Source organism: Montipora foliosa, chromosome 5 (genome assembly GCF_036669935.1).
Source record: "Montipora foliosa isolate CH-2021 chromosome 5, ASM3666993v2, whole genome shotgun sequence".
In the NCBI taxonomy this organism is placed as follows: domain Eukaryota; kingdom Metazoa; phylum Cnidaria; class Anthozoa; order Scleractinia; family Acroporidae; genus Montipora; species Montipora foliosa.
In genome coordinates, this window is record NC_090873.1 from 4,892,927 (window position 1) to 4,902,792 (window position 9,866).

At 40.1% G+C, this 9,866-nt stretch overlaps 1 protein-coding gene across 2 annotated transcripts in view; it reads right to left on the reverse strand.

Moving 5' to 3' along the window:
• LOC138003444 (cadherin-23-like) overlaps positions 1–9,866 on the reverse strand; it is an 81,166-nt gene that overhangs the window by 56,852 nt on the left and 14,448 nt on the right. Inside the window, exons 7-14 of one of the 2 annotated variants that reach the window (XM_068849516.1) lie at positions 7,234–7,323; positions 6,022–6,120; positions 5,094–5,114; positions 4,695–4,796; positions 3,873–3,998; positions 2,102–2,180; positions 1,255–1,358; positions 94–276 (exon numbers count right to left, since the gene is read on the reverse strand). In XM_068849516.1, the coding sequence (XP_068705617.1) occupies positions 94–276; positions 1,255–1,358; positions 2,102–2,180; positions 3,873–3,998; positions 4,695–4,796; positions 5,094–5,114; positions 6,022–6,120; positions 7,234–7,323 (804 nt within the window). The remainder of the gene's footprint in view (positions 1–93; positions 277–1,254; positions 1,359–2,101; positions 2,181–3,872; positions 3,999–4,694; positions 4,797–5,093; positions 5,115–6,021; positions 6,121–7,233; positions 7,324–9,866) is intronic. The other variant, XM_068849517.1, reaches the window with a different exon arrangement.

Sequence of the window (9,866 nt, forward strand, 5' to 3'; positions counted from 1 at the left end):
CAGCATTTTCGTTGCTTCAGGTAGTTGATGCTGTCTCACTTTGAGGCTTGGAATGGCAAAATGAGGTTATATAAGTCCTCAAACTGTACTTACGTAAATATCTTTATCCGTTACAAGGAGCTGATCCGTCACTATGTGGCCAGGCACTGCAACATCCTCTCTTATGTTAAACTTATAGCTACTCTGTAAAAACTCAGGAGAATTGTTATTTGCGTCCAGAACAGTGATCAGCACAATGGCTGTAGAGTTCGATGATGGGTCAACAACCTCTGATGCCTGTCCAAATGTAAACAAAAAAAGTGGAATGTAGTTTACGCATGAAATTACTAGATTAATGTGAAGAGGGAATTGAATTGAGCTTTCATTCAAGGCATTGCCGCTATTCAGGTTTTCATTGTACAGGGTCTGTTATGCTGAAACATTGTAGCACTTTGAGGAGACTCAAAAGAGTTTTCCATGCGTAAGAGTGGGACTTCAAAAGAAAAGGATTACAATAAAGAAAGGAAGGGAGGGAGGCAAAGAGGGAGGCAAGGAGGGAGGAAGGAAGGAAGGAAGGAAGGAAGGAAGGAAGGAAGGAAGGAAGGAAGGAAGGAAAGAAGGAAGGAAGGAAGGATGGAAGGATGGATGGAAGGATGAATGGAAGGAAGGAAGGATGGAAGGATGGATGGAAGGAGGGAGGGAAGGAACGAAGGAAGGAAGGAAGGATGGATGGATGGATGGATGGAAAGAAGAAAGGAAGGGAGGAAGGAAGGAAGGAAGGAAGGAAGGAAGGAAGGTTGGATGGAAGGATGGAAGCAAGGAAGGAAGGATGGAAGGATGGATGGAAGGAAGGAAGGATGGATGGAAGGATGGATGGATGGAAGGAAGGAAGGAAGGAGGGAAGGATGGAAGGAAGGAAGGAGGGAAGGATAAAAAAGAAAGAAAGATCATGCTCATCACAGCTTGGCCGAAAGAAGCACTTTTTTGTCGTACAGTATTAGCAAACCGAGCGCTCTCTGCTGATCAGGCTGTCAAAAGCTATGAGTGCCTTCGGATAAGCATCTTCGAAACATATAACCTAATCGTTTCTCGAAAATCAAGACGAATATGGTTCTGACAAGGCGGCAAATTTCGAACTTTTGAATGAATTAAGACCTGCCAATTCGACCAATTTCCTTTTGTTTTTGGTTTTTTTTTTTTATTGAAGGAGAGGAGGAGGGGGCCATTTAGTTTCCGATGACTAGTTCGCTGTGAAATATTCAATAGAAGACTTACTCGAACTGTGACCCTAAAGAAATCCGTCTTTTCAGCGTCTAATGTACCATTAAGTGTCAGGATTCCAGAGGACTTGTCCACTGCAAATAATCCTTCATCGTCTCCTGATTTTGAAAAAAGCTTTGGTTGAAATCAACACCAAAATTAGAGAGTTTAAGCAAAGACGACGGCTACAGCATCGACAAAGCCAGAATACCATTGTACGTGCAGCACGAGTTTCCGAGCATTTCTTTGCCGCAATCCACAAAACAACAACGTGAAATCACCAAAATTTGAGGTTTTGAAGACAATGTGAGCAAATAACAATGAACCATTTCTTTTCCATTTTTGACTTTAAAACCGTTCGTACCCATCCAGTCACAGGATAGTTGGCCCGTATTGTACAAGGTGAACAAGACGGAATTATCGCGAAGCACAGAACTTGCAAAAAAGGAACAAAACCAATATTTTCCCAGAACGGACCAATCAAGCTAGTTCAATAAGGCTTTTATTATATCCTTTGATTGCAGCTGACGTCACAGCGGACGTGTTAGTTGAAAGAACAATAGCAAAAGTCTTTTTGGGAATTTGACGCCATTATTATGCAAAACTTGAGCTACATTTTTCTGGCGTTTTGGCACCGACATGGCCGTCTTATCACGTGAGTGCAATCAAAGAATTGGCTCTCTTGCGCAGGGTTTTCTATATAGTGTTTTCACGTTTGCCTTCTCCTGGGGTAGGAACAGATTAAATTTCAAAGCAAACCCGACCCAAACAATTTCTTTCAGCAGAGGTTCTAGTGCAAACGCGACCGTGGTGCCAAACGTGTTCTAACATATCTTTTCGGGATATTTTTCTATTAACTGACCACTTATTATCTCGTAGTAGACTTTGTTGTCAACACCAGTGTCTCCGTCAAAAGCTTCAACTTGCAAAATTGAAGACCCCTATAAACACAAGTATTTCAAAATACGTTAAACAGCCTGCAGTGATTTACTCTTTTTGAGTACGACCTCGTTAAGCAGTCGGACTGGGGTGAGGGGAAAGACCGTAATTTTTTCTCTCCTTCCCTTTCTTTCATCGTCTGTTCCCAACCTTCTGTTACTTTAGCAATTCAAGATGGCGGACAAATACTTCGCGGAGACTGAGTAGATTGAGCACTCATCCTCTAAACTACGCCTCCAGTAGGATACACGTTAAAAGGAACCTCCATTCCTACTAAGCAATAGCTTCAAACCCGAGGATATAATGTTCACAATCAAAGTTGTGGGATTTTTTTTTTGGAAAATTCTTTTTTCCTTTTATCAAAAAATAATAATAATAATTTAGAATCGCTTTTTTTTACTTTCAAGTTTCGCGGGCGCTGCCATCCTGTATAACATGGACATGTAACGGTTACACTACAGTTTTGATACCAAGAGCTGTTGTATAATAACTACAATGTCGCCCAAAAACGTCACAATTATTCAAGATGGTGGCGCCAACAAAAAAAAAACGATTCTGACATTCAAATATTTCGGATACAAACGCTTTTTTCGAAAAAGATGCAATCTGCTGTGATCGTAACATTTTTTCATGTGGCTTTAAATAATTGTTTAGGTACAGTTAACACCCGCATATAAGAACACTTTTTTCAGGTTTAAGGCTGATCGTGTTCTTATATGAGGGATACTTTAGTGACAAATCAGCCTGAAAGTGTTCTTAAAATGTTCTTAAAATTGGTTTTAGAAATACTTCAAATTTTATATTACTAGAGGTTTAATTAACATACAATGCTGTTTTGTAATAGTTTGTACATGTAATGGTCTTGAACACCATAGTACTTTGATATAAGTTACTGCACTGTATTGTTTCCTTATCCTAATACCCTTTCCACCTTGTATTAAGAACATGTTTTATTTATCAGGCTGAATTTTTTCTTATTTATATGGTGCTTTATTGGCCAAATTTCAGCCTGATGTTCTTAATCCACTTTTTCTTATATGGGGATGTTTACTGTAATTGATTCCAAGATTACAAGGTTAAAGCTAAAGCAATTTGAGGTGGAGGATTTTCGAATCATCAGTCTAGGGTTTTCCACAACATACTCCAAATTTGCAAAAAGTTGCTCGAATTTCGCAGAACGTTGCTCAAAAAATCGAAAAGTTGCTGAAATGTTGCTCCAAAATTTTAAGCTTCAAAAATGCCTGTTTCCTTTCATATATTCCGAGATACTGTCTTAGATAAAAGTCGTTGCTTGATCGATGGAAAAAATGCCCCAAATTGCAAAACGTTTCCCAAAAGATGTCGAGCATCTTACGGGCAGCCTTAATCAGCATAATATAAGCGTACGGCTTTTGCAAGTTGCACAATTAAATACAGGTGATCATGATCAATTCGTTTCAACTCTGTTACACCAGACGAACTTTACACGTTGTTATAAAAATGGCTTAATGAGCCAAAAAGTGCTTTAGCTTCTGTGGAAAAAAGTTAAAAGGCTCCTTAACTCCAGTTGTTGGCATATGAATAACAATAAGAATGTTGTAAAAAGATACTATCCAACCCTCGTTCCCAGGGTCCCTCATCTTCCCGGGGGCAGGAAGACGAGAGACCCTAGGAACGAGTATGGATACCATTTTCCCTCTTTCAGCTTATAATACCAAAATCTCGTTTTCCGAAATTTCTGCCAGGTAAATTGATCTCAGGAATTTCGGTGGATTGTCGCTAACATCTGTAACGTCGATGATGACGGTTGTTTCAGATTCCAAAGGCGGTGTCCCTGCATCCTGTAAAAACATCAAGAAAGCACTGTGAATAGGAGTAGCAAAACGCTTGGAAAGTTTAAAAGATCATAAGACGCAAAGATCTCACTGCTCTTAAAGATGATGTAAGTATCAATCACATAATTTTAGTTCTTCGTCAAGCCATCTATACTCGTGTATCTTGTTCGTTTTAGCACCGCGCATCGGTGGCTCATCAGTCGGTTGAGCATGCAACGGGCTGCCATTCGGGAGGCCGTGAGTTCGCCTGTGGAGAAAGTGCTGCCTTTGTAATGACATCTGCAAATGGTTAGCCTCTCTAGTGTTGTAGGATAGGTACGATTGGCCATAGGCCCTTCAATGTTCGTAACCCTGTGGGAGGTAAAAGAACCCACACACTATTCGAAAAGAGTAGGGCATGGAGTTCCCAGTATTGTGGTCTGTCCTACCTATGTTGTATATCGTAGTTGCACGAGAGCGTTTCAACGAGTTACTATAACTATGACTATAACTTGGATATTTTGAGAAGAATGTAATTAGCTTCTGGTATCAGATTATAAATCTTAGGCATGATTATAATAACAAGTGAATGGTGGACTTTCCAAAATCGCTAAAAACTTGAGGTATCAGCTATTTCCAGTCGAGATACCGAAACACAAAGACCACCCAATTCATATGATTTCCACTCGCCTTTTCGGAATCTGGTAAGATTTGTCAGCTTACCTTTGCAATAACAAACAGAGTGTAGCGTTGCTCTTTTTCGAAATCCAGAGGTCCACTGACCCTTATGTTTCCATTGTGATTGGTTATAGCGAAGGTGTCGGTCTGTCAAAAGAAAGGATTTTTTAGCGCGAGCGTGTGTTAACTTATTCGCACATACAATCGTTGGCATCCTTTGTAATCCACTGATTAACAACAGGCCCATGTATTAAATTCGATTCAAATTCTTATGTCGGAGTAAGTAGTCTAAATCACCCCAAAACCTGACTCCGCAATATTGTGTAACAAAGGGCATTAGAACGCGACTAACCATACACGCGCCTGGTTGTATGTTATCTGTGCAGAAATGATTGTGCATTCAAACACAAGACGAGAAAGAGAGAAGAAAAAGAGAGGTCTAACCTGCCATGGAGAAAAGAAACCCTTTGAAAAGAAAGCAGTGAGACAAATAGTTAGCACAGAGAGGAAAGAGGAGAGGATGGAAAAATCAACTTGTGAGAAAGGACAACGTAGGAGGAGATATGAAACAGTACTTTTTCGACGGGAAAGGTACTTCTATATCAAACTCAAGTAGTAGTAGTAGTAGTAGTAGTAGTAGTAGTAGTAGTAGTAGTAGTAGTAGTAGTAGTAGTAGTAGTAGTAGTAGTAGTAGTAATAGTAGTAGTAGTAGTAGTAGTAATAGTAGTAGTAGTAGTGGTAGTAGTAGTAGTGGTAGTGGTAGTGGTAGTAGTAGTAGTAGTAGTAGTAGTGGTAGTGGTAGTGGTAGTGGTAGTGGTAGTGGTAGTGGTAGTGGTGGTGGTAGTGGTAGTGATACTGGTAGTGGTAGTGGTAGTGGTAGTGGTAGTGGTAGTGGTAGTAGTAGAAGTAGTAGTAGTAGTCGTAGACATCAAGAAAGCCATCAAGTAAAATCTGGACATGAATTGTCAATCGTTCATACATTAAAGTCGACCAGCCAATCCAAAAAATCATTCAGCCAATCAGTCAGTAAGTCAACCGACAGCCGAAAATTGCATTGATTAGAAGGCACGAAGTCTCTTAGCGAAGTCAATCAGACAGTACACGCAGCCAATCAGTCAATACCTCTACGAGCCAGGTAGTTCTAGTCTAGCAGACTAATCGCGCGACCGAAATAACAACAATTTTCAAGAGTAAGCGAATGGCAGCAAACAGTTCCAGCTTTCACGCAGCCCACGCAACCCTGTGTTGGACACACCTCTGTTATGTTATGTTATGGATTCCACCGCATATTTTTTGTGCCCATTGTTTTCTGAGCAAGAAACTCTAACAGTTGCGTCCTGACCCAACAGTTAATATTTTATTCGAGTTTTACCTTTGTTTCGGGGCTAAAAGTGTAGGAGATCTGTGCATTCTGGCCGAGATCTTTATCAATGGCACTGACGTCAATCACTGGGGATCCGATGGTGACATTCTAGGTGAGAATTGAGTTATGTTAGACCTCTACTTACTATTAAACTAAAACACCCAAACACAGCACAGGCTCAACCCGCGAAAACTGCTGATCTTGTGTTAACATTTTTCCTTCAAGGAATTTTGGGAAAAGTTTGTTTTCGATCAAACAATTCGCCCAAATTTGATGCGATGATGTTCGAAGGTTAAAGCCTGGATTTCACTGGCGATGCAGTCTTACCCCGGCTTTACGACACCAAGTTATTTCAAATGCGACTATTTACGTACAAAGCGCCCCTGAGAAGAATCACAGACTAGTCGCTTGGCAACGGGATAAAGGACAACTGAAAATCAATCTTGTGGCCCGTTTCTCGAAAGTCCCAAAAACCTTTCGGGACCGAAAAGCCATTTGTGAAACTGCTAACCGCTTGTTTAGGAAAGCCCATCTTTTAAACATGTTTTCAAGGTAACAAAAAAAAAAACGACTGCAGAGTTTGACGACTTAAATCCTCTCCGTTCTTGAGATACAACAGGAATTGTTGTTATAAACACCCGAAAATGACCCGTAAAGTTTAGGAACTTTCAAGAACCGCTCCCCTGGGCAGGATTCGAACCTACGACCTCCGAGAGTCCGACCGGTGTTACTGCGGTCGTAAGTTTAGTTGTTCTTGTAGTCCATTGCCAAGTAACTAGTCTTTCAAGTTAGGTCGAAAAGTACCCACGTATGATATGAACAAAAGGAGCTTAATCTCTTGCCAATCGAGTTTGAATCTGACCAGGCCGTACTCAACTCGACTAACCAAATAGGCCATTTCCGAGTTCATGTTCGCCTCTTCTTCAAAGCGAGTCTAAGTACGAAGTTTTTCTTATGAAAATTAGTTTTCATTCATATGCAAAGTAGAACTAATTACCATCACAAAAACTTCGCACTTAAACTCGCTTTGAAGAAGAGGAAGACATGAACTCGGAAATGGCCTATTGGTCAATTTGGGTCGGGACATCAACATGGCCGCCGTGACGTCATGTGAAAAACGAGAATTAAATTTTATCTAAATTTACGCCAAAAACTTACGACGACGAGAACTGGTCGTCATGTTTTGATTGTTTCTAACGACTGCTGCATAATCACACTCACCTCGGCTATTCTTGCAACATATGGTGTACTTATGAATGTCGGCACGTTGTCATTAACATCGTTCACAATCAATACGAGATGCTTTTCTGTCTGCAAATCAATGAATAAAATTCATGATCAGAAAATGAAAATATCGGACGAAGGGTGTTCAAATTTCATCTCTCCTCTGCAGAGTTGTACAAGGTATGGTTAATTATAAGTTAAACGTATAGCATAAGCTGTAAGCGCTTTACAAATCATAGATAGCAATTATGTAACAAGTTAAACTTAACAAGCTATCTAACTTGAAGTAATATCTAATATTTTTGAATACTCACAACTAGATAATTGTTTGGAAGCCAATTGAAAACACTTCTAGAAAACGATCCAGCATAGCATAGTGCATGGCAAAACCTGAGTCTGTACTAAATTATCCACAAAGACGGAGTACTAGTTGAAAATTGAAACAATTAAGTTTTCTCGTCTCTTGATTTCGGTTAAGCGCTGATTTTCGTACAAGCAACCAGTTTCACACGTGCGAAGTGTGCACTACACGAAAAGTGCCCGCACGTGGTGAGTGATTCGCTCGTTCTAATCTGAAAAAATGCACGTGTCACGTGCAAAGCGTGATACGCAACTTGAACTAATTTGCATATTAAAATCCCTTTTTTACATGAATGTTAAGGTTTAAAGCCCTGGCAAAACTATCGAACAAAGTTGGATTTCACATGCAACATTGTTGGATGTAAATGTTGAGGTAGTGGCAAAACATTATCCAACATTGCTTGACGAAACATTCAAGTTCAAGTTGGCGCTAAATTTATAAATACGGCGCTAGCACTAAAACGAGAACCGCTCGTAACGTTTGTGTTACTGGAGCTGTTTGAGGACGGAAATGATAGACTCAAAGAAGGAAAACCAAAAAATGGTTAAGAGAACGTGTAGAAAAGTGTATGTTCACTGCAAGATACATCCGCGTGTAGGAGATGATGAGAATGAGCTCGGATCAATTTGAAGAAATTGTAAGCACTATTGAACCAGAAATCTCCAAACAGAGCGATAGTGATTAAGGGAACTAAAAGTGTCCCAAAGACATGGCTTTGCTTCATACTCACTGATCAAGGATTCTGGCTGTTGTTCCTTGTCCGCCATCTTTGTTGCAAATAATGCTAGAAGCCTAGGCTTGAAAATAAGATAGCCATTCGTGATTGGCTAGAGGCGCGAACGTGACTCGATTCAGGACAAAACTTTGTTATAATTAGAAGAGCGGCAAAACACTGCAACATTGTTGCTTCGAGCAGAATTGTTGGTCGTAATGTTTGATCAAAAGCAAACTCCATCCAACACTTGATCGAACTAAAAACGTCGGACGAACATCATTCAACATGGGTGCCCAAACGGTCGAACAATGTTGGATCGAGCAAAGTTGGAGCGTTGAATCCAACTTTGTTCGACAGTTTGGCCAGGGCTTAAATAATCGATCTTGAAATTTGGCGGAGAGAACGAACTTTCAAATCAATCCCGCGATCACGATCCCGATGATCACTTAATCATGCCGAGGTAAGCTATTGTACGTAGATACGAAGAATGCCTCGGTATGAGAACCTAAGAGGTTGGTTTTAAAATCGAAATCAAGTCTGTACGTCGCTATTTATCATAGGCCAACACATTGTTATGAAAGAAAGCAATAAACGTGGGACAAAGATATATAGATTTTTCTCTTAATCATGCATTTGCGACGAGCTAATCACATGCCAAAAGCAAAAAGAAGTATTGGATTTCACATTCATTTTGTGAAGATGGCATGCGTAAATTTATAAAACTATGCAGTCAATTTTGTATAAGATTCAAGAACATGGTTGTGCTCTTGTCAATCTAAGGCCTGGTTCAAATTTCTAACTTCGCATTTTCCGAATCTAATGCAAATGAGAAAAATCCATGGTTTTCTCTCATTTGCATTAGATTCGGCACATGTGAAGTTCGACGTTTGAACCGGACCTAACTCGTAACATAGAAACTGGGTTATAAAGGCGTTTGTTATATACTGGAAAAAAATCGGGTTTTTGATTGGTCAAAGGATCATCGGAATGCATAAAATTGATAGGTAGAGAGCAATCGAGATTATAGAATGCAATACAGAAGTTACAATGGCAGCGAGGAGATGATTCTGTTGAGTAGAATAAATAAATAAAATGGTATGAACTTGCTAGTACATTTTGTGATTTATGGTTGATCGTGATGTTTTGAAAGTTCTCAAATTGTACGAGCAGTAATTTTAAGAACGTTCAAAGCATCACTCGTACCCAAAAACCAGGAACTATGCACTCGCGTTCATGCAGTTTCCTATACAAAAGCCAGGCGAATTTGCAAAATCTCAGTTGAGACAGTTTAATCGGTCAGTCAAGACTTTGAACCCAAACACACATTTAAGTCACAGATGTAACGCAAGTACAAGCGAAAACACAAGAGATGTTCAGACGTAACTAAGCTAACCTACACATGCGCAGTTGGCGTCGGCATTTTTCCAAAATCATGTGATGGGTGAGGCTGACGCCATCTCGGTTTTAACCTCGATCGAGGTGGCATGCAACTGGTATTCTTGGGTGCTTCCCATTTGAGTGGAATCCTGTTAAGAGGACAGGACAATTTCCCTC